Here is a 22,745-nt window from a genome sequence, read left to right as displayed (position 1 = left end):
TACCACAGTGTTGGGGTTCTGTTGAGGCCAGGGCAAAGGTCAAATTGAGCCAGGCAGTGGGGAGAGAATGGGGGCTTCCCTCAAGGAAGGGAGCCTGCTGAGCAGCAGGGCAGGATGCCGGTTATACACCAGGAAAGTCAGTTCCACATGTTGTCCCATCACACAACAGCTCCTGTGAGTCCATGTGAGTCACATCATACAGAATTAACAGAGACCCTGACTCTCTCTCTCTTGCTTCCACAAGGTAATTCCATCCCAGTGGCTCCCTAGGATGGAGTTGGACCCCAAGGAGAGCTGTCTGAGATTCTACCCTGCTCCCTCTTGGGGCTGGCCTTGAGGCCCTGCTGCCCAGTAGGTCAAGAGCCAGCCCCCACTTTGGGGTTTGTCTCACATTCTGGGAAGAAGGACCCAGGGTCCTTCCCAGGACTCAGCTAGAAAGGGTACCTCTGGTTTGCCACTGAACTCAAGTGTGAGTGAGGGAGCGTGCTGTGTGGTCCCACATACAATGTCTCCCAGGCTTATTTTTCCTCAGACCCTAGGTTGGGAGGCTGCCATGTCCAGGGTGGGGACAGGCAGGACTGGGTGATATGTATCTGACAAACCTATCTACAGAGTGGACTATGAGGATTGGGTCTAGGGGCAGAAACAGGACTGAGGGCCCAAAACAAAGTCCCACTCTGTCCTTTTACCTGCCCTGATGGTTGTGGTCCCTGCCAGGCATCATTCTTGAGGTGAAGGGCCTTTCCTTAGGGAGGAAAGACCTAGGCCTAGGGGTGTTTCTTGAAGAAGCACTTGGGAAGAAGGGCTTGGCTGGGGCTTGAAGAGCCCAGAGTCAGGGTGACCGGGCTCTGGGAGAAAGGGCAAGGAATTATGATCAGGGAGACATTGGTTGACACTGGTGAAGACCCCTGACTGGGGCACAGGCAAAGATGCCTGGCTGGAGGAGTTTGGGGAGAATACCCTAAGTTGGGAGGAAAGGTGAGGCCCATAGATCGGGAGCCATAAAGGGGCATGGTGAAGACACCTAGAAAGGATGGGACAATGAAGACACCCTGGTCCCCCACCCAGCCTTGGGAGAGGCTGCTCCTTCCCTACAGTGTCCTCCCATCCTGTCCCAGGAGGGCCCTACTCCCTATACTAAGTCCTTTAAAGGAAGCCCCTGCACAGCGCAGGCCTTCCCTGTGCCTCAGCCACTTCAGTAAGCAGAGAGCAGCAACCCCTCAGTGTGGAGGTCCAAGAGGGAACAGAGAGGCCAGAGGTTTCAGGCCACCCCTCTCTCTGTCCAGCACATCCGGACATGCAAGGTAAAAGGGTGCACACTGGGAGGAGTAGCCCTTGGACTCCCAGCGAGTTCCTCCCGTGTCTTCCTCTCCCCAGGAGTGCTGACTCCCCTGGCCTACTGTGGGGAGAGCTTGAGTCCTTTGTTCTTGCTGGCCATGCACTAGCTCATCCACTTGGTGGCGCAACCGCACCTGGGTTCCTCCTGCACCCAAAGTTTTCACAGGAAGAAACATACATTCATACACGTGGGAGGGAGTGTAGCACTAAGTGACCACGCTCGGTACCCCCAGGTTCCACCGCAAGGCTGGCTCCCACAACAGGAAAGGCTCACAGGCTGCAGTGCCCCGGCTTTATTGCAAACTCGGGCTGTGCGCGGTAGACAATACACTAGACAAGGGATGGGGCCTAGGCTCAGGGACCGTATGGGAGTCGAGGTGAGCGTGTCCTAGAAGACCAAAGGGACGAAGCTTGAGGGGAGGGCCTTGGCCAAAGGGTGGATCGCGAAACTGGACCAAAATTCTAAGGCTCTAGGGAGCTGAGACCAATCCACGGAGATCTGGACTCCAGAAAAAGGGATCTAAGACAAAGGCATAACTGGAGGAGGGGCGGGTGCTAAAGCAGGGGTGAAGTGTGACAGGAGGAGCTAGGGTCTGGCTCAGTGGAAGGTCTCCACCTCCACCACAGTCCAGTCACCCTGCGGGGAAGCCACGTCGTCCGGGGAGAAGCTGGTGACCGAGGTGATGCTGGCGCGGGACTCGTCCAGGGGAGACAACAGTTCGGCCCAGCGACCCAGTTCAGCATCACTGAGAGCAGTCCGGGCGCCCCCCGCGCCACCGCCACTCCCAGAGCTACCCCGGCCACTGCCGCTGTCGCCAGCGGCTCCTTCGGCCGCCGCTAACAGCAGAGTCCGGCTCAGCAGGTGCTGCACGACGCTTGCTTGCAGAGCCCCCAGCGGCAACTCGCCCAGACGCTCAGGCTTCACGCCGAGCGAGGCCGCCCCCGTCCCGGTTCCGGCCGCCGCTTTCCCACTACCCGCGCTGGGCCCGGACCCGGAATTCAGAGCTCCTTCGGCAGAGGTCGCCGATTCGGGCCTTTCAGCCTCGTAGATTGTGCACAGGCCATCAGCAGAGCCCGACCCAGCAGAGGGAGGCCAAGGAAGGGGCACTACTGTAACGAGAAACACCAAGCTAGGCAGAGGGAGCCGGAAGCCCCGCGCCTCCCTTAGCTCCGCCCTAAACCCAACTGCCCCACCTTCTACCCCGCCCACCTGAGTTCTCGTTGTCTCGCCCCTCCCACAGCTCCATGGGTTCCAGAGGGCTGCTTACCAGGGGTGCCGCGGACGGACAGCGGCGGAGCGGGACCTCGGCTCCAGGCGGCCGGGTGGCAAGCGGCAAGCTCCGCGTCGGGGGCCGGGGAGGCTGCGGCGCCGCCCTCGGGCCCGCTATCGTAGCCGCGAAGCTCCTCCGGTGTGCTTGTGGCGCTGCTGCTATGGCCCGCCAGGTCCGGACCGCTGAGCGTACTGGACGGGCTGCGCGACGGCGGTGGCGGCGGGGCCGAGGCCAGCGCCAGGCTCAGCCGTGGACCCGGGAGCGGGACATCGGGACCCGGGGTTGGGGGACTGCATGGGGCCTGAAGAGAGGGTGAGGCAGGGGGAGTGGTGGAGGATTGCAGAGGGGGCAAGGCCAGAGGTTGGGTTTGCACAGGAGCCATAGCCAGGAAAGAAGGCATGGACTGCAAAGGAGACATGGTCAGAGAGGAAGTGGCCTGCAGAGGTGGTGAGACCAGAGAAAGTGAGACCTGTGGAGGGGGCAGGGTTGGAGAAGAGGGAGTGGCCTGAAGAGAAAGTGTGGCCAGAGAAAATGGACTTTGTGGAGGGGGCGTGGCCAGGGGAGTAGGAGGGGCTTGCAGAGCTGGTGCGGCCCCAAAATGGGGCTGTAAAGAGGGCAGGGCCAGGGAGGGTGTGGCCTGAAGACCGGGCGAGGCCAGGGGTGGGGTCTGCGGTGGAGGCGTGGCCATGGGAGGAGGAGCCTGCGAGGGGGATGTGGCTAGACAAGGGTCCTGCGTGGGAGGTATGGCCAGTGTATTGGGCTCCGCCTGGAGAGGGTGCGGAGACAGAGGACTGGCCAGTGTAGGGGGCGTGGTCAGAGCAGAAAAGTCCTGCAGTGAGTCTTTGGCTATGGGAGAGGGTAAGTTTCGCAGAGACCTTGCCTGAGAAAGAGGGACTTGTAGAGGGGGCGTGGCTGGTGGCAGAGGAGCCGACAAAGGAGTCGGAAGAGGGGGTAAAGGCAAAGAAACCTGGGTGGGGGACGTACCCTGAAGAGGGGATGAACCTGAAGAAGAAAGTGGAACCAGAAAAGTGGCCGTAGGAGAGGAGGGTGCCTCCCCAAAGGATGTACCCAGGTGTGTGAGTGGAGCTTGCAAAGGGCTTGTGGCTGGCGGAGAGGGGAGGGTCCACGGAGCGACTGGAGCAGAGGGAGATGGGACTAGAGCAAAGGGCGTGGCCCAAGGACAGGTGGCCTGGGAAGAAGGCGTGGTCGATGGAGAGGTAAGGGGCAGGTCCCGCAGAGTGGCTGTGATCTGGTTAGGCGGTGGCAGTTGTGCGGTCTGACAGGGTGGAGACGATACGGCCAGAGGAGAAAGGCTCTGCAGGATGGCTGCGCTCTTCCTTGGGGTTGCGGCCTGCGAAGGGCGCAGAGCCTGCAGCCCTTTCGACTTGGCCTGCGACGGCTGCCCCAGAGCTCGAGGTGTTCCACCCAGCAAGGTCTGGGAACGGGCTGGGGAGGACAAAGGGGTGGTGCTGGAGCCCAGGGGGCGGGAGACTGGCCTCTGGAGGCCCCCGCAGGAGCTAGGTCGACTCCTGGCAGCAGAGCTCGTCTCTGTGGTGCTGCGCTCCGGGGCACTGCTCACTGATTTCCTTAGGGTTTCGGTCAGGGGTCGGGACCGGGCATTTGGAGCTGTCCGGGGGAGTCCCACCTCAGCGCCTGCACCCCGAGACCGACGGGAGATGGCGGAGGAAGGGGCGCCTGGGGTAGGCCCAGAAGAATCTAGGAACAAAGCAGAAGGCCAAAGGGTCACTTCCAGGTTGGTCCCCCTCACTGCCCAAGATCCCCGCTCCTCTCCAGGTCACGTACCTCTCCGTGCTCCCGCACCCAGGGCACTCCTAGGGGGTTCTGGAATTTTTCCTCTGTCCATAGGTTCCTCAGCTGGGGGCTGGAGCCCTTTCTTCCCAAGAGGACCTAGCCTGGGCGGGGAGGGAAGGACGTGCTCAGGGCAGAGCCCCCCAATCCGCCCTGTTCCTTGTTTGACCTCCAAAGTTCACATGTCCACATTTTCTCATCTCATTTAATAGGGCATATAGGCTCTCGGCTGTCTTTCACCCAATTTGCACCTAGTGATCTGCAAGTGTACCCACCCCCCAATTCATGTGTAAAATGATTCCAGAGCGTGACACCAACCCTTGCCTTGGGGACAGGGGTGGGTGTGTTACCTGGTGGTCCCGCTGGCACGTCCAGGGCTGGAGATAGAGCCTGGTCCAGGGGTCTTGGCAGGGGTCAGCTCCCCTCTCCCGCTTGTTGGTGCCCTGGAGGCTGGAGAGAGAAGGCTAAGTCAAAGCGGTGCCCGGGAAAGCACGGGGGTCTGGTGCCTCAGAAGGTAAGGGGGACAGGCGGATGGGGTCGGAGTCGGGGAAAGAGGCTGGGATACCTGTCCTCCCGGGGCCTGTCCTGGGGCTCCGCGTAGGTCCCACCTGAGGAATAGCTTCCGGGAGAGCAGCTGCCTGGATGCCCCCTTCTCGCTCACTCACGGGTCCTCGCCCCGCACCTCCTGCTGCTCCCAGAACTCGGAGGGCCGTGGGAATTCCTGGGGGAGGGGGTCGAGGAGACGTTGGTGTCCTGGGGGGTTTCCGAAGTCCCGGAGGGCGAGAAGCCGTCATCCGCGCAGCGGCCCCTGCCCTGGGTTTGTTCCTCTTGTCCATCCCGTACCTGATGAGGAGACAGACCGGTCAGCGTCCCTGGTCTTGGACTGTTATGCAGCCTGCAGGGACCTGAGTTCTGGCACCTCGCCGCCCCTTCCCCAGCGTCGCTACTCATGAGCGCTCAAACCTCGGCTTCGATCTACTCCCTTCCATCCAACCACCTACTCACCAGCCCAGCTGCTCAAGTTATCCCCAAGTCCCGCCCTCAACACCTCTTCCAGGCCCTGCCTGCCCCAGCCCACCCCCCTTGTCCTATCTCTGCTCCCTTCCAAGACCCGAAATCCACGCCCTTTCCTCCCCCCGTCCTCCTCCCCCCAGGGAGTCAAACCGCGAGCTTCTGAAACGGGACTGTTACAGGCACCAGATGGGGAACGGGGACGGGAGCGGACCCCTAGGTGTCCCCTCGCCAGCCTCGAGGGAAGCCAGCACCTGCCGGGAGAAGAAGCGGCCCTGGCTAAACGCTCACCCGCTCAGGGAGACAAAGACCGCGTCCGGAGCGCTTCCTCCCTGGCCCAGCCTTCCCGAATCCACGCCGCCCAGTCCACCTGCTAGCACCGGGCTCACCACCGCTCGAGTCTTCCACCGCTCCACACAGGGTCGCCTGGGGTGGGGCTGTGTGGCAGCTCTGTGGCTGCCGCACGCAGCCAGCAGGCGAGGGGAGGGGGCTGCGGGCGGTGGCGCAAGGAGCCAGGCCCGCCCCTCCACGGGCGGGCTGGGAAGACTGGAGGCGCAGGCGCTGGATCCAGACTAGGGAGGCGACGGGAGCGCTCCGGGGGTAGTCGAGAGGTGTGCGCTGGAGGGAGGGGCGGCTACTCCGCGGCTGCGCCTGAGTACTTGTGACCTAACCCGAAGGGACTGGGGTGGTGGGGGGGAATCCCTTGAGGTTACCAATCTGCCCCCCCCCCCCACACACACACACACACAAGGCCCTGGCAACCAGGGGGCGGGTCCATCGCCCCTCCTGCCCCATCGACCAATCGTTCTCCCTGCTTTCTGTCCTGGCCTTAGCGACCAAAGAGGCCCTGGAAGAGGCATCCGCCCCTCTTAGACCAAAGGCTTTCCCAGACCCCAGAAAACCCTACCTGGTGGTGAAAAGGATTAGTGGGTGAATGTAGCCCTGGGAATTTAGGGGCAAACCCCGAATTTGGAGGAAGAGAGGAAGAAGATCAAGAGGGAGAGAGAAACTGAGTATGGTGAGAGGTGACCCAGCCTTCTGCAAAGCTAGATACCTCCCTCCTCCACATGAAGGGGCAAGGTGAGGTCTGTAAAGGCTTCCTGGCAGAGCCAGGCTTTGAGAGGCCAAGGTTTTCGGAGGTGTTAAAACTGGTGCATGAAGGAACCAAGAAGCTCCTGTCCAAGGTTTCCCAGTCCAGCCGGTGAGAGTGGAATGTGTCATTCTTTTTTTTTCTTTTTTTTTTTTTGTATTTTTCTGAAGTTGGAAACGGGGAGGCAGTCAGACAGACTCCCGCATGCGCCTGACCGGGATCCACCCGGCATGCCCACCAGGGGGCGATGCTCTGTTGCAACCAGAGGCATTCTAGCGCCTGAGGCAGAGGCCATAGAGCCATCCTCAGCGCCCGGGCCAACTTTGCTCCAATGGAGCCTCGGCTGCGGGAGGGGAAGAGAGAGACAGAGAGGAAGGAGGGGGGGAGGGGTGGAGAAGCAGATGGGCGCCTCTCCTGTGTGCCCTGGCCGGGAAGTGAACCTGGGACTCCTGCATGCCAGGCCGACACTCTACCACTGAGCCAACCGGCCAGGGCCGGACGTGTCATTCTGATGACTTCACTGACTAGTACAGGGATCTCAGTGGATGAACTTGATAGGGGACTGTGGCATGGAGAGCATGGGAGGAAGATGGCCATCCTCAGATGTCCTGTGCTGTCCTACTGAGGCCAGGTGCCTTCCCACACTTCTATGTTCCCCCATGTATATACTGTATATACTGTGCTTTCTGCCCCATGCCTGTCTTTCCAAACACTTAGCCAGCTACCCCATCCCAAGGAACCAGCTCCCTCTGCCCCCTGCCTTTCCCCATCACATGCACACACAAGCAACAGGAGAAGCTCATCCTTGCCTGGAGTTCAGGAGGCTTCCAAGCATAGGACCACTTGGCACCTATGCGAAACTATCATGGGGGGAAGTGAGGATGAACTTAACTAGGTGTATGCAAGCCATGAAAGTCGGGTTTTTTGTTTGGTTGGTTTTTTGTTTGTTTTTAAAACTCAGATCAGTTGAATTCCACATTGAAGAAAGTCGGGTTTTTTATTTTTTGTAACACAAGAGCCTGTATAAACTTAGATTGCAGAGGTACCCACCTCGAGGGTGGCCATCTCCAATAAACACATTGCCAGCCACACAAGTGCATGCAGAGTAAGGGCCAGGCTGCCTCCCTGGTGGAGGCTCCTTTGTTGTAGAGACATTGGTTAACCGTTTGGGCCATTTCTTTTTCTTTCCATGCTTTAAAATTATTAATGTAGAGTGAGGCCTTGCCCTGGTAGGATAGCTTGGTTGCTTAGAGTATAGTCCCAAAATATAGACGTTGTCGGTTCAATCCCCAATCAGGGTACATACAGAAACAGATTGATGTTCTGTCTCTCTCCCTTCCTGTCTCTTTAAAATCAATTAAAAAGAAAAAAAAAAAAAAGAGTGAGTTGTTGAAATCTTAGGCCTCTACCCCAATTAAAGAACCCCAGGCCACTTTCACTTTCTCTCTCTTATTCTCTCTCTCTCTCTGCCCCTCTTACCCTCCGCTCCCTCACCCATAACCTCACTGTATGGTCCCCGGTGTGCTATATAGTTTCCAGGTCCTGCAAAGCATCTTGCAATCACAATAAAACCTCCAGGGCTGTTCCAGTCACAACACTGGTTAATAATAGGCTGAGACTGTCCCAAACACTCAGATGTGGCTGGTAGCAGGGGTTTCCATTTTCTCACTTCAGGAGTTGTGTTTGCAGTTGAGGTTCAGGGAATGGAAGAAAGAGAGAGAGAGGCCAAGGTCAGAACTGAATACCCTGCTTTGGCCAGTGCAAGGCAATCTTCAGAACCCATTCTTTCAATGAACTATTCCTTCAGCCTGAGAGAAGTGCTCCTCACAGCCCCCCAAGGCACTGCTCTCTGGATCAGATTAGTCTAGGCCTCAACTTATCCCCAGGTTGACTAAGAATCCCCTGTGTGAGTCCCTTCTGGCATGACAGCAACCTGGTTCCCCTGCCTGCCTGCTCACCCATTCACCAGCAGTACTCTCCTCAGTCACATCTGTCTGCCCAGAGACCTGCCCTGCTCTCTTCTATGGCACAAAGGTCCCTGCAAAGCTAAACTAAACCCATCCTGCATTGCTTTCTTTCTTTTTTAATTTTTACTTATTGATTTTTAGACAGAGAGAAGGAGGAAAAGAGAAAGAAAAAACATCAACTTGTTGTTTTACTTTACACACTCATTGGTTGATTCTCAAATGTACCCTGAGGATCAACCCCATAAACTGGGTGCATTGGAATGATGTGCTGATCTACCGAGCTACTTGGCCAGGGCCCACCTGCATTTCACTGAGATCTGGACTCAACCCCTCCTACAAATAAGAACATTTCTCAAATCTGGCCCATCCACAAGGGTATGGATTACACAAACCAAACATACCGTGCAATCCCTATAATGGAATACTCCTCAGCAATGAAAAGCAAACTACTAAGACATTCAAACAGGAACAAATCTCAGGAACACTGTGCTGAAAATCAATGAACAACTAAAGTGAAGCAACTACGAGCTGAAGCTTCTCTTCCTTACTTTCTCCCTCTCTCTCTAAAATAAATAAATAAAATCTTTAAAGAGATGACATCTCATCAGTTTACAAAAAATTGCCTGACCTGTGGTGGAGCAGTGAATAAAATGTCGACTGGAATGCTGAGGTCACTGGTTTGAAACCCAAGGCTTGCCCGGGTTAAGGCACATACAAGAAGCAACTACGACGAGTTGATGCTTCCCATTCATCCCCCATTGTCTCCCTCTCTCAAATCAATAAATAAAATCTCATTTTTAAAAAGAAAAACTGCCTGACCAGGCGGTGGCGCAGTGGATAGAGTGTCGGACTGAGATGCAGAAGACCCGGGTTCGAGACCCCGAGGTCGCCAGCTTGAGTGCGGGCTCATCTGGTTTGAAGAAAAGCCCACCAGCTTGAACCCAGGGTCGCTGGCTCCAGCAAGGGGTTACTCGGTCTGCTGAAGGCCCGTGGTCAAGGCACATATGAGAAAGCAATCAATGAACAACTAAGGTGTTGAAACGTGCAATGAAAAACTAATGATTGATGCTTCTCATCTCTCTCCATTCCTGTCTGTCCCTGTCTATCCCTCTCTCTGACTCACTCTCTGTCTCTGTAAAAAAAAAAATAAAAAAGAAAAACCTTCCAATAAACAAAAGAAACCCACACACATACAGCCTTCACTGTATGATTCCATTTATAGAACATTCTGGAAAATGCAAGCTAATCTATTGTGACAGAAAGCAAAACCATGACTGCTGGGAGAAGATAGGGGAAGAAGACTGTTGGATCACCCATTGTAGCCACTCTCAGATTCTTGACCCTCAGAAACTGTGAGACAATGCATGCTTGTTTTAAGCTACTAGGTTTGGGGGTAATTTGTTATGCAGCAATAGCTAACTACCTCAGGTTCACAAAACCTTAGAAGATAGGGTATTAAATACAAGTGTTGGTGAAAATGTGGAGAAATGGCAAAACTTGTGTACCGTTGGTGGGAAAGTAAAATGGTGCAGCTGTTATGAAAGACAGTATGGAGCCTGACCAGGCAGTGGTGCAGTGGATAGAGCGTCGGACTGGGATGCGGAAAGACCCAGGTTCGAGACCCCGAGGTCGCCAGTTTGAGTGCAGGCTCATCTAGTTTGAGCAAAAGCTCACCAGCTTGGACCCAAGGTCACTGGCTCGAGCAAGGGGTCACTCGGTCTGCTGAAGGCCCATGGTCAAGGCACATAGAGAAGGCAATCAATGAACAACTAGGGTGTCGCAATGAAAGGCTGATGATTGATGCTTCTCATCTCTCTCTGTTCCTGTCTGTCCCTATCTATCCCTCTCTCTGACTCTCTCTGTCTCTGTAAAAAAAAAAAAAAAAAAAAAAAAAAGACAGTATGGAGAGTCCTCAAAATATTAAGCAGAGTGCTTTGGCCAGTGGTGGCGCTGTGGATAGAGCACCGACCTAAAATACTGAGGTCCCAGGTTGGAAACCCTGAGTTCACTGGCTTGAGCACAGACTCATCAGGCTTGAGCAGGCTCACCAGCTTGAGAACATGGTTGCCAGCTTGAACATGGGATCATAGACATGATCCTATGCTTACTGGCTTGAGCCCAAAGGTCTCTTGCTTGAGAATGAGCTCCCTGGTCAAGGCATGTATAAGCAAACAATGAACAACTAGAGTGACACAATTATGAGGATTGATGCTTCTCATCTCTCTCCCTTTCTCTCTCTCTCTCTCTCAAAAAAATAAATAAATAAACAATTACCACATGATCCAGCAATTCCACCCAAAATTGAAAGCAGGGACTTCAAGAGATATTTACACACTGTATCCACAGCAGCATTATCCACACTGGCCAAAAGATGGAAGCAACCCAAGTGTCCATCGATGGATGAATGAATAAACAAAATGTGGACATATGGGAGTTGATGCTTCCAGCTCCTCCCCCCTTCTCTCTCTCTATCTCTCCTCTCTCTCTCTCTCTCTCTCTCTCTCTGTCTCTCCCTCTCCTCTCTAAAAATGAATAAATAAAAAATAAATAAACAAAATGTGATCCACCCATACAATGGAAAATTATTCAATTATTCAGCCTTAAAAAGAAAAGAAATTGCCTGACCAGGCGGTGGCACAGTGGATAGAGTGTCAGACTGGGATGCAGAGGACCCAGGTTTGAGACCCTGAGGTCTCCAGCTTGAGCGTGGGCTTATCTGGTTTGAGCAAGGGGTCACTGGCTCAACTGGAGCCCCGCCCCCCAGTCAAGGCACATATGAGAAAGCAATCAATGAACAGCCAAGGTGCTGCAGTGAAGAATTGATGCTTCTCATTTCTCCTCCTTCCTGTCTGTCTGTCCCTATCTGTTCCTCTCTCTGATTCGATCTCTGTTAAAAAAAAAAAAAAAAGAATTGTCTCAAAAAAAATAAAAAAGAATTTCCTTTTTTTAAAAAAAAAATTTATTTTTTACAGAGACAGAGAGTGAGTCAGAGAGAGGGATAGACAGGGACAGACAGACAGTAACAGAGAGAGATGAGAAGCATCAATCATTAGTTTTTCATTGCGCGCTGCAACACCTTAGTTGTTCATTGATTGCTTTTTCATATGTGCCTTGACCACGGGCCTTCAGCAGACCAAGTAACCCCTTGCTGGAGCCAGCGACCTTGGGTTCAAGCTAGTGGCCTTTTTTTTTTTTTTTTTTGCTCAAACCAGATGAGCTCACGCTCAAGCTGGCGACCTCGTTGCCTCGAACCTGGGTCCTCTGCATCCCAATCCAATGCTCTATCCACTGCACCACCGCCTGGTCAGGCTCCTTTTTTTTTTTTAATAAGATTTTATTTTTTTGTTTTTTTTGTTTTTGTTTTTGTTTTCCCTGAAGCTGGAAATGGGGAGAGACAGTCAGACAGACTCCCGCATGCGCCCGACCGGGATCCACCCGGCATGCCCACCAGGGGCGAAGCCTCTGCCCACCAGGGGGCGATGCTCTGCCCCTCCGGGCGTCGCTCTGCCGCGACCAGAGCCACTCTAGCGCCTGGGGCAGAGGCCAAGGAGCCATCCCCAGCACCCGGGCCATCTTTGCTCCAATGGAGCCTTGGCTGTGGGAGGGGAAGAGAGAGACAGAGAGGAAGGAGGAGGGGGGGTGGAGAAGCAGATGGGCGCTTCTCCTATGTGCCCTGGCTGGGAATCGAACCCGGGTTCCCCCGCACGCCAGGCCGACGCTCTACCGCTGAGCCAACCGGCCAGGGCCAATAAGATTTTATTTATTCTTTTTGGAGGAGAGGGAAAGATAAGGGGGAGGAACAGGAAGCATCAACTCCCATAATTGCCTTGACCAGGCAAGCCCAGGGACCTGAACCGGCAACCTCAGTGTTCCAGGTCATCGCTCCATCCACTGCGCCACCACAAGTCAGGTAAGGAAGGAAATTCTGACACAGGCTATGATATGGATAAAACTTGAAGATATTATGCTGATTGAAATAAACCAGTCACAAAAGGACAAACACTGTGTGATTCCACTTATATGAGGTTCCCTAAGGCGTCAAATCCACAAAGTCAGAAAGTAGGTGGTGGGTGCCAGAGCCTGGGAAAGGGATAGAGAATTAGTGTTTAATGGGGACAGCATTTCCGTTTGGGATGATGAAAAAGTTCTAGAAATGGATGGTGAGGAGGGTTGCAGAACACTGTGAATGTACTTAAAACCACTGAACTGGACACTTAAAAATGGTTAGGATGATAAGTTCTGTTATAGATATTTTACTACAATTTTTTTAAAGCTGGTTATTATTGATGTGGGAAAACTCACCCGTTCCCAGTGGCAACATAATGTGAACAGCCTTTCTGGAGAACAACTGGAAAGCATTGTGGGGATGTGTGTTCTATGGCCCAGTCATTCCACTCAGCATTTTGCTGCAGGTGCCTGAGAGCCCCTCCATATCACTTGAGCACCCACAGCTCCCACATGGAGGGAAAGTCAAAACTACCAGGGAGTTAATGCCCTTCCATTCCTCTTCTCCAGAGCAGCCTTCAGCCAAGACAAGCAGGACCTGGTACATCAGCACTTCAACTCCTAACTGGGAGGTGTCTTCCACCATCTCCCGGACTTCACCAGAAGAAGGGAGCCCCAGCTGCCCTCAGTGGCAACCTGCTCATTTATCCTCATTGATGTAACCTTATTAAGGCTTAATGGCTTTGCTCCCTTCCCAGTTTCACTTACCCACTGTCCCACCATTAATACTTACTGGGAACACCTCTCAAACAAACTATTTGCATCCAATTCTTTGTCTTATGGTCTGCAACTATACTACTCACAAAAATTAGGGGATATTTTATAGCTTCATATTCATTTTGAAATAGCCCTTAATTTTTGTGAGCAGTATAGAAGAACCTGAATTAAAATAACAGCTCAATTATCTACCCATCCATCATTAACTCAGTGTCCACCACTGTGTGCCTGGCACCATTTCAAGTGCTGAGGACACAAAGGGAGCAGAAGAAACCCCTGGCTGGGGCTAATGGGGCTTCTAGCCATGTGACCTTCAGACTCTTGCAGAAGTGTGCTAAGCTGGATGTTCATTCCAGAACAAAGCTGGAAACAAATGCTGGGGCATGGATATCAAGGAGCTTCTCTGGAAGCAGGAAGAGGTCACTGAAGGAAAGGGAGAAAGTACTGTCTCAGATGGCTCCACAGAGGGAACCCAGGACTTAACAGAGGTGGATGCATCCCATTGCAGGGTTTCACAGAGGAACCCAAGCTTTAGGGAGTCCCAATCTCCAAGATCAGGGTCTCAGGAGGCCACCTCTAACCTAGTAAACTCTGGGGTTTTTTGTCCCAGTGGAGGAGGGGTCTCACTCTCCCATTCTGATCTATATAGATCCTCTACCTTGTTTTGTAGACAAAGCAGATCAAGGTTCAGCTGCCTATACCACCAGGCTAAACTGGGCAATTGGCTAGTCTAAGACCCAGCCCAGGCCTCCCTGGGTGGGAAGAAAGGGTGGGCATGGGGACACAGAGTCATCCTTTCTAGAAGCCACCTCCCGGACTGGACTCTAGCTCCAGCTCCCAGAGCTCTCCTACCCCTGCACCCATCCACGGATTATCCAAGGACCTGGGAGCAGCTTGCTCCTGGTCTCAACCTCAAGGGTGGGCAGGGTGAGACAGGCAAACACCCTCACTCTGCTTCACTTTCCTGACTCAGTGGTCAGAAGAGGAAGGGGAAAACTCCCTTCCTCTCCCCTGGACCTTGGTTACCAGTTCTTTGGTTGGGCCACAAAGGCAGGGGGCTGCACCTTGGAGTAGCCTAAGAGGAGGCCCTTTCCATTGTCTGACCCTGTCTATACAGCTTGGCTCCGAGGAGAGCACCCCCACAGGTGTGTAATGCCTCTGACCCTCTGCAGTATTCACCTGGCCAGGGCCCGCCCGGTGGCACTGAGCCCAGAGTTCAAACCCTTGCTCCTACGGCCAGCCCCTGGACCACCTCGGGTAGAGCAGGATTATGGTCTCCCTTCTCCATGATCCCGGGCACCAGGAGTCAGGGGCCACTTGAGAGCGCTTGGAGGGAGGCAGAGCTGAGACGTCAGATGGGCGGGGCCGGGCGGCTCCTGGTTACTGTCCCGCCCGCCCTGATTCACCCAGCCTGGCCGGGAAACTAACTTTGTGAGAGCAGGAACCCAGGAATTGGGCCCAGTTCTTCCCTGAGCGGTGAGTAGGTGGCTCTCCCTGCGGCTGAGAACTAGGTTGCCGGTTGGGAGGTCGAGCCCTGGGGAAGACTGCCCGAAATACCGCTGACACTGTGGCCTGAGCCCTTCGCCACCAGCACACCTGAGCCGGGGAAGGGGTGGGGGCAGAAGGAGGGTAGGCCCTGGTCAGGCCAAGGGCAAAAGGCAGGAAGCCTGGCAGGCCTGGCCTTGGACAGAGTGAAGATCAACATGCTAGGAGCAACCCAGAGGGTCTTCGTCTTGTTCCCCTCTCCTTGGCTGCTGAGACAACAGCACAACTTATCTCTGTGAGCCCCTCAAGGCTCCAGAACCACCTAGGGTCTTCACCAGGCTCCTCCCTTGGGAACTCCTGAACCTTAAGATTCCCCAGACCCTCAAGTCCTGCCACGGCAGCTTGGAAAAGTACTAGGTGGGAATTCCCAGGCAGGAGGCCCCTGTTCAAGATCTGCTGGTAAGGGCCACACTCCCCAACCCAGGCCTCAGTTTCTCCTGTGTGTAAGTAAATGTCAAAGGTTGGACCCTGTGCCTTCCAAGGCCTGGTCAGGGCTGACAACTGAGGCTGTGTCTTTGTCTTCCTTGACTCCTTAGCATGGATTGTGGGTGAGGACAGGGGCTAGAGCAGGAGTACCCACCACCGCCATGGTTTTGGAGGCAATCTGGGGGCTTGGGAGGGCCTGAGAGAAGAGAAGCAAAGATCAGGTGAGGATGGGTGGAGCTAAGGCTGGGTAGAGGACATGTACCTGGTCCTATGCTGAGATTCCCTCTCCAGCCTGGCATGCAGAGCAGCCATCCCCCCATCTCACCCACACACTCCCCTACTGAGGTTCTTTTGGTAAAGATGCTGGCCTTTGTGAGAGGTTTTCTCTCAAAATGGAACAGAGTGGATGCAGTCAGACAGATGGGACTTGGAGATTGTGCCTCAAATACCATTTGTAGCTTAAAAAACTTAAGCAAGTTCTTTCTCTCCCTTTAAGTCTGGGAAAAGGGTTCCATCACCCATACTCACCAAGGCTTTGAAAGCACCTGATGGCTGTAGTTACGTGTGTGGTCCCCGTTGTTTTTGAGGGTCCTCCCCTACCCTGAAGTACTTTTCTTTGGACACTCCCACTAGCCCTGCTCAGACAAAGAAGGGCCAGCATTGTGTCTGTGGAAGTTTAATGGCAGGTTCTGACAACCAAGTTTGAGTCATGGAGACATAATGATAACCTCTCATGTCTGCCTCTGATGGTATTGTGCATACACCTTGTTCCATGGGAACACTGGGCCATATGCTGGGGATCTTGGGGGTCTGTGCCTTCTTGCCTTCGATTGTGGACCCCAGAAGTGAGCCTGCACCTTTGGGAGATGGATCCTGAATTGTGGCAGACTCAGGTAGGAAGTTAGTCCCTGACTGCCTGTGGCACTTCTGCTGTAGCCTCCAGAGTAGCTGTTAAGTACCTGAGCAATGTCCCCTGCAGGGACAGGTAGCCAGGGCAGGGGAACAGTGGGTAGCTGCAACTGGAAAAGGGATGTGGTATCTCCCTGATCCTGGGTCTCCCTCTCAGCTCAGTGTGTGTGCACTTATGCCCATATACACCAATGTATACACTTCAGAATGCCCCCAGGTGACCCTTTTGGTGGCTGCAATGTACTTTCAGCCACAAGAGGCTGTTAAGATGCCCTGGATGTGTTTCTACAAGATCCCCTGGTGGCTGAGACTAATATACACTGGAGCATTTTTACATGGCTTTTTGTTTAGGACAGAATAAAACTGAGTATGAGGGATCTTTTGTTCTCTGGGTACCTATTCGCCTGTACCTGGTGTTGGGTGAATCAGAGTCTGACTCAGGGGACCCAGAAATCTGGGAGTGAACAGGCATATACCCATCCCCATTCAGAGAGCCTCTGATGGGATTTAGTGGGTGGGATCTGCACCCTCCGTTCCTGCTCACTCCCATGAAGTTCTCATCCCCAGGCTTTCAAGGGATGAGGGGACAAAAAGGGAGGATGCCTCCTCTTTTGCCCAGCCTGTACCTAGTGAGGCTATCAGGATGAGGACAGCAGGCCCCTGGAATCCTTTGGGAAAAAATGAGGGCTGTCTATTGGGGAACGTGGATACTGGGAAGAGTGGCTGGCCTAGGAGCCCCCTGGCCCCCTCAGAGACAGTAAGGGCCTTAGCTGCCTTCCTCTCCTTCTACCTCCAGCTTTGGGGAGAGAAGAGTCCCAGCATTTGGCCTTTGTGTGACCATCTGTATCTGGAATAATGATACCTTAGTCTAAAACGGAACCCAGGGACAGGCAGTATGCTAGCCGCCCAGGAGCCTGGCAGCCCAAGCCTGTCTCAGTTGGAGGTGTCATGCTAGCTTTCTCCCCAAGTTCTTTATTTTCTGATCCTCTGCCATAGCCTCACCTGTCCTAGCATGCCCCCTCACCTGTGCCTTCCTTTTAAAGCCCAGGTGTCTGTTTTCTGCCTCAGATTCTGAGCATTAGCCCCTCTAGAAACCCAGGTGTCCTAGCCACACACAGCCCCAGGGCTGACCAGCCTTCAGTTCTGCCACTCCCTGTCACTGGGGCCTGTAACTAGAACCAAGCTCCAGCCGGCTTTTCCGGTTGGAGTTTGGAGGTGGTGCCCCAAGCTCCCCTCAAGGGGGTGGTAGGGCCCACGCCCCGGAAGTCCTGAGCTTTGGGCTATCCTTTGGTCCAGTAGTGGAGAGCAGGGCCAGACACCCTGGCACGCAGTATCTGGAATCAAGAGAGCAGCAGAGGGAGTTTTTTCTGGCTCAGTGTTAAGATACCCTGGTTCTGAAAGGACACACGGGCTAGCTGGAGGACAGCAGCCCTTTGGACAAGCGCCTCCTGAACTCTGAGAGCGCAGGTAGGTTCAGATTGGGGCAGAGGTGCCAAGGACCAGAAGTGGTGAAGACGGTAGTTGCTTGGTTCCAGGAAGAAGGTGAGGTCTGGGGGAGTGGGAAGGGGACACACAGCTCCTCAGTTCTGCCAGGTTTGAGCAGGGCAGGGCCTCTGGAGCAGAGGCTCGTGTCTGGTTCCTCAGGGTCCTCACCCCGAGGCACCTTTGCTGAGGTCTCTGCATCCATGTTTCCTCCTCTCTCATAGGAAGGATGATTCCGGTGGCCGAGTTCAAGCATTTCTCAGAGCAGCAGCCTGCCTTCAAGTTGCTCAAACCCTGGTGGGATGTGCTGGCTGAATACCTCACAGTGGCTATGCTCATGATTGGGGTCTTCGGCTGCACCCTCCAGGTAAGGGGGAGGGCAGGGCGGGCCTGAATGAAGGGTAGGAGAGGTGAAGTCTATAGAGGGCGGTGCTTTGGAGGGCGTGGTCTGGAGGAGCTGGGCCTGGGGAATTCCGGAAGTCTTCTTCTGAGGCAAGGAGCAGATCAGAGGCCCTAACACCAGCAGACTAATTCTGCTGCCTTTCCATTCCCTCCATCACTGGCAGCAGCACTGAGCATAGTTATGAAAGTCCATACTTTTATAACACTTCTCCCCCTAGAACCTAGAAAGAACTGCAATTACCTTATTAGTTTGCTAGGGCTGTCATAACAAAGTATCACAAACTGGGTAAATTAAACAAAAATTTATGTCTTACAGTTCTGGAGACTAAAAGTCTGAAATCAAAGTGTCGATAGGGTTGGTTCCTTCCCAGGGCTGTCAGGGAAAATATGTCCCATGCCTCTCTCCTAGATTCTGGTGGTCTCAAGCATTCCTTGGTTTATAGATGACAATCTTCCCTATCTCTTCATAGCAACTTCCCTCTATGTGTGTGTCTGTGTCCAGATTCCCCTCTCCCCTTTCACTTTTTGAGAGAGAGAGGGAGAGAGACAGGATAGGAAGGGAGACAGATGAGAAGCATCAACTCATGGTTGTGGCACTTTAGTTATTCATTGATTGCTTCTCATATGTGCCTTGACCAGGGGGGCTCCAGCTGAACCACTGACCCCTTGTTCAAGCCAGCGACCACAGGATCACATCAATGTGACCCCAGGCTCAAGATCATGAGCCAGCTCTCAGGCTGAATGAGCCCCAGCTCAAGCTGCTGACCGGGGGTTTTTTTGTTGTTGTTTTTTTCCTGACTGGGTTTTGAACCTAGGACCTCAGCATCCCAGGTCAATGCTCTATCGACTGCACCACCACATCAGGCAGATCCCCCCCCCCTTTTTTTTTACAGAGACAGAGACAGAGAGAGAGAGTCAGAGAGAGGGATAGACAGGGACAGACAGACAGGAACGGAGAGAGATGAGAAGCATCAATCATCAGTTTTTCGTTGCGACACCTTAGTTGTTCATTGATTGCTTTCTCATATATGCCTTGACTGCGGGCTTTCAGCAGACTGAGTAACTCCTTGCTCAGGCCAGCGACCTTGGGTCCAAGCTGGTGAGTTTTTGCTCAAACCAGATGAACCTGCGCTCAAGTTGGTGACCTCGGGGTCTCGAACCTGGGTCCTTCTGCATCCCAGTCTGACGCTCTATCCACTGTGCCACTGCCTGGTCAGGCAGATTTTTCCCTTTTTTAAAGGATACAGTCAAAAGTGTTGACTTGGAGCCCTGGCCATATAGCTCAGTTGGTTATAGCATCATCTGGAAGCATAAAAGCTGCTGGTTCAATCCCCAATCAGGGCACATACAGGAACAGATTGATGTTCCCGTCTCTCTCTCCCCCTTCCTCTATCGCTCAAATCAATAATAAAAAAAAATAATGTTAAAAAAACCCCCAAAAGGTACTGACTTAGAATGCTGAGGTCGCCAGTTCAAAACCCTGGTATTTCCTGGTTAAGGCACATAGGAGAAGCAACTACAGTAACTATGAAGCAACTAGGAATTGATGCTTCCTGCTCCCCACCCCTCTCTCTTTTCTCTGTAAAAATGAATAAATAAAATCTTTAAAAGGATACAGTCATATTGGTTTAGAGCTCACCCTAATGACCTCATCTTAACTTGACTCCATCTGGTCTGGAAAAACTATTTCCAAACACTGCCACATTCACAGATACTGGAGATTAGGACTTCAGCACCTTTTGTGGGAACACAATTCAACCTAACTCTTTTTTCAGACAAAGACCAATGCTCAGGTTCAGTGACTTTTCCAAAGCTGCACCTGGCTGGGGACAGTTGGGGATCAAGGCTTCTCACTTCAGCCTAATTCTCTCCCTATTTCCCAGTTCCCTCATCCTCTTTCACTCTCTTCCCTACCTACAGGTGACACAGGACAAGATCATCTGTCTGCCCAGTCACACACCCCAGGAGAATTCATCTGAGGCCCCGTGTCAGCAGCTCCTGCTGCAGGGGGTCCTTGAGCAGGTGGAGGGTCTCCAGGAAGTGAGCGGCCTCAGAAACAACCTGGACCTGCAGCAGTACAACTTCATCAACCAGCTCTGCTATGAGCAGGCCCTCCACTGGTACCCCAAGTACTTCCCCTACCTGGTTGTCATCCACACGCTCATCTTCATGGTCTGCACCAGCTTCTGGTTCAAGTTCCCTGGCACCAGCTCCAAGATTGAACACTTCACCTCCATCCTGGGCAAGTGTTTCGACTCACCATGGACCACCCGGGCTCTGTCTGAGGTCTCAGGGGATAACCGTAAGGGCCATACAGCTGGACGGGCAGCGACGACTCTGGCAGCTGAGGTAGGGCCAGGAAAGGTGGGGGAGGGTGAGAAAGAGAAGGTGATGACAGAGCCTGAGAAGGTGGTGACTGAACCACCGGCTGTCACCCTGTTGGACAAGAAGGAGGGTGAGCAGGCTAAAGCCCTATTTGAGAAGGTCAAGAAGTTCCGCATGCATGTGGAAGAGGGGGACATTTTATATGTCATGTACATCAGGCAGACGGTGCTCAAAGTCTGCATGTTCTTTGCCATCCTGGTCTACAACCTTGTCTATGTGGAGAAGATAAGCTTTGTGGTGGCCTGCACAGTGGAGACTTCAAGGTTCACAGGCTATGCCAGCTTCTGCTGCAACCACACAAAGGCTCACCTCTTCTCCAAGCTGGCTTTCTGCTACATCTCATTCGTGTGTGTCTACGGGATCACCTGCCTCTATACACTCTATTGGCTCTTCCACCGGCCCCTCAAGGAGTACTCCTTCCGTTATGTGCGGGAGGAGACTGGCATGGGTGACATCCCTGATGTCAAGAATGATTTTGCTTTCATGCTGCACCTCATTGACCAATACGACCCGCTCTACTCCAAGCGCTTTGCTGTCTTCCTCTCTGAGGTCAGCGAGAGCCGCCTGAAGCAGCTCAGCCTCAACCACGAGTGGACACCTGAGAAACTTCGGCAGAAGCTGCAGCGCAATGCCCAGGGCCGGCTGGAGCTGGCGCTCTGCATGCTCCCAGGGCTGCCTGACACAGTCTTTGAGCTCCGGGAGGTGGAGGCACTCAGGCTGGAGGCCATCTGTGATGTTACCTTCCCCCAAGGTCTGTCACAGCTGGTGCACCTGCAGGAACTCAGCCTGCTCCATTCGCCTGCCAGGCTGCCCTTCTCCTTGCAAGTCTTCCTGCGGGACCGCCTAAAGGTCATCTGCATCAAGTGTGAGGAGCTCCGCGAGGTGCCTCTCTGGGTGTTTGGGCTGCGTGGGCTGGAGGAGCTGCACCTCGAGGGGCTCTTTCCCCCAGAGCTGGCTCAGATGGCCACCCTTGAGAGCCTCCGGGAGCTGAAGCAGCTCAAAGTGCTGTCTCTTCGGAGTAATGCTGGCAAGGTTCCAGCCAGTGTGACTGATGTGGCCAGTCACCTGCAGCGGCTTAGCCTGAACAACGATGGGGCCCGCCTGCTGGCCCTTAACAGCCTCAAGAAACTGGCAGCGCTGCGGGAGCTGGAGCTGGTGGCCTGCGGGCTGGAGCGCATCCCCCATGCGATCTTTAGCCTGGGCGCACTGCAGGAACTTGACCTCAAGGACAACCACCTGCGGTCCATCGAGGAGATCCTCAGTTTCCAGCATTGCCGCAAGCTGGTCACGCTCAGGCTATGGCACAACCAGATTGCCTACGTCCCTGAGCACGTGCGTAAGCTGCGGGTCCTCGAGCAGCTCTACCTCAGCCACAACAATCTGAAGGTCCTGCCCACCCAGCTGGGCATGTGCTCTTGCCTCCGCCTGCTGGACGTCACTCACAATGGGCTGCACTCCCTGCCACCTGAGCTGGGTCTCCTCCAGAACCTGCAGCACCTGGCCGTCTCCTACAATACCCTGGAGGCCCTGCCCGATGAGCTCTTCTTCTGCCGTAAGCTTCGGACATTGCTCCTGGGCTACAACCACCTGAGTCAGCTGTCACCCCAGGTGGGGGCCCTCAGGGCCCTCAGCCGCCTGGAGCTCAAGGGCAACAGGTTGGAAGCACTGCCAGAGGAACTAAGCAACTGTAGAGGGCTCAAGAAAGTGGGGCTTCTGGTGGAGGACACCCTTTATGAAAGCCTGCCAGCAGAGGTTCGGGAGAAAATGGAGGAAGAGTGAAGCCAGGAAGGGGCAGGTTGAGGTCGAGGCTTTCCAGATGATTCTGTCCCCAAATCTCTACCATTGTCTTCAAGGGAGGTGGCCAAGTGGGACCAGCCCAGGAGAAGAGGAGCAGATATGTCAGCCTGTGGGGCCCAGGCAAGATCCTGGGACTGGTTTATCTGGGGAGATGGGAGGCTGTGGATTTAGGGTGGAATGGTGTGGAGGGATTAACTCAGTCATAGAATTCTCAGACCAAAACCACACCTTTGTCTTTGGCTAGCTGGCCTGCCTCCAGCCCTGGGCCAGAACTGCTGCCCTCCTGCTGAACATTCTAGCTCAATCAGTGCCACTAAAAGGGGTAGGGCCTGACCAGGCGGTGGCGCAGTGGATAGAGCGTCGGACTGGGATGCGGAGGACCCAGGTTCGAGACCCCGACATCTCCAGCTTGAGCGTGGGCTCATCTGGCTTGAGCAAAAAGCTCACCGGCTTGGACCCAAGGTTGCTGGCTCAAGCAAGGGGTTACTCAGTCTGCTGTAGCCCCACAGTCAAGGCACATATGAGAAAGCAATCAATGAACAACTAAGGTGTTGCAACGAAAAACTGATGATTGATGCTTCTCATCTCTCT

General features: G+C 54.0%; 2 protein-coding genes across 5 annotated transcripts; one reads left to right on the top strand and one right to left on the bottom strand.

Annotated features, from left to right (window-relative positions):
- Positions 1 to 1,618: 1,618 nt before the first annotated feature.
- PRR36 (proline rich 36) lies at positions 1,619 to 6,634 on the bottom strand. 2 transcript variants are annotated; one of them, XM_066352567.1, is made up of 6 exons: positions 5,721 to 5,887; positions 4,984 to 5,261; positions 4,769 to 4,868; positions 4,413 to 4,522; positions 2,607 to 4,325; positions 1,619 to 2,448 (listed from the first exon to the last, which is right to left on the bottom strand). In XM_066352567.1, the coding sequence occupies exons 2-6, from the start codon at positions 5,252 to 5,254 to the stop codon at positions 1,937 to 1,939; spliced, it is 2,712 nt and encodes a 903-aa protein (XP_066208664.1). In that variant the 5' UTR covers positions 5,255 to 5,261; positions 5,721 to 5,887; the 3' UTR covers positions 1,619 to 1,936. The 2 variants fall into 2 exon arrangements, with proteins under 2 accessions (XP_066208664.1, XP_066208675.1); XM_066352578.1 differs by having other exon boundaries at positions 1,619 to 2,445; positions 4,984 to 6,634.
- A 7,990-nt stretch (positions 6,635 to 14,624) lies between these two features.
- On the top strand, positions 14,625 to 22,362 carry LRRC8E (leucine rich repeat containing 8 VRAC subunit E). Of its 3 annotated transcripts, none has more exons than XM_066352522.1 (3): positions 14,625 to 14,688; positions 17,799 to 17,937; positions 19,893 to 22,362. In XM_066352522.1, exons 2-3 carry the CDS (start codon positions 17,800 to 17,802, stop codon positions 22,134 to 22,136), a joined length of 2,382 nt encoding a protein of 793 aa, XP_066208619.1. In that variant the 5' UTR covers positions 14,625 to 14,688; position 17,799; the 3' UTR covers positions 22,137 to 22,362. The 3 variants fall into 3 exon arrangements, with proteins under 3 accessions (XP_066208619.1, XP_066208610.1, XP_066208630.1); XM_066352513.1 differs by lacking the exon at positions 14,625 to 14,688 and adding an exon at positions 17,407 to 17,630 and having other exon boundaries at positions 17,795 to 17,937; XM_066352533.1 differs by lacking the exon at positions 14,625 to 14,688 and adding an exon at positions 17,543 to 17,555 and having other exon boundaries at positions 17,795 to 17,937.
- The last annotated feature ends 383 nt before the right edge of the window (positions 22,363 to 22,745 follow it).

The sequence above is a fragment of the Saccopteryx leptura genome, chromosome 1 (assembly GCF_036850995.1).
Source record: "Saccopteryx leptura isolate mSacLep1 chromosome 1, mSacLep1_pri_phased_curated, whole genome shotgun sequence".
Classification (NCBI taxonomy): Eukaryota; Metazoa; Chordata; class Mammalia; order Chiroptera; family Emballonuridae; genus Saccopteryx; species Saccopteryx leptura.
This window is presented reverse-complemented; position numbering and strand designations above follow the sequence as displayed.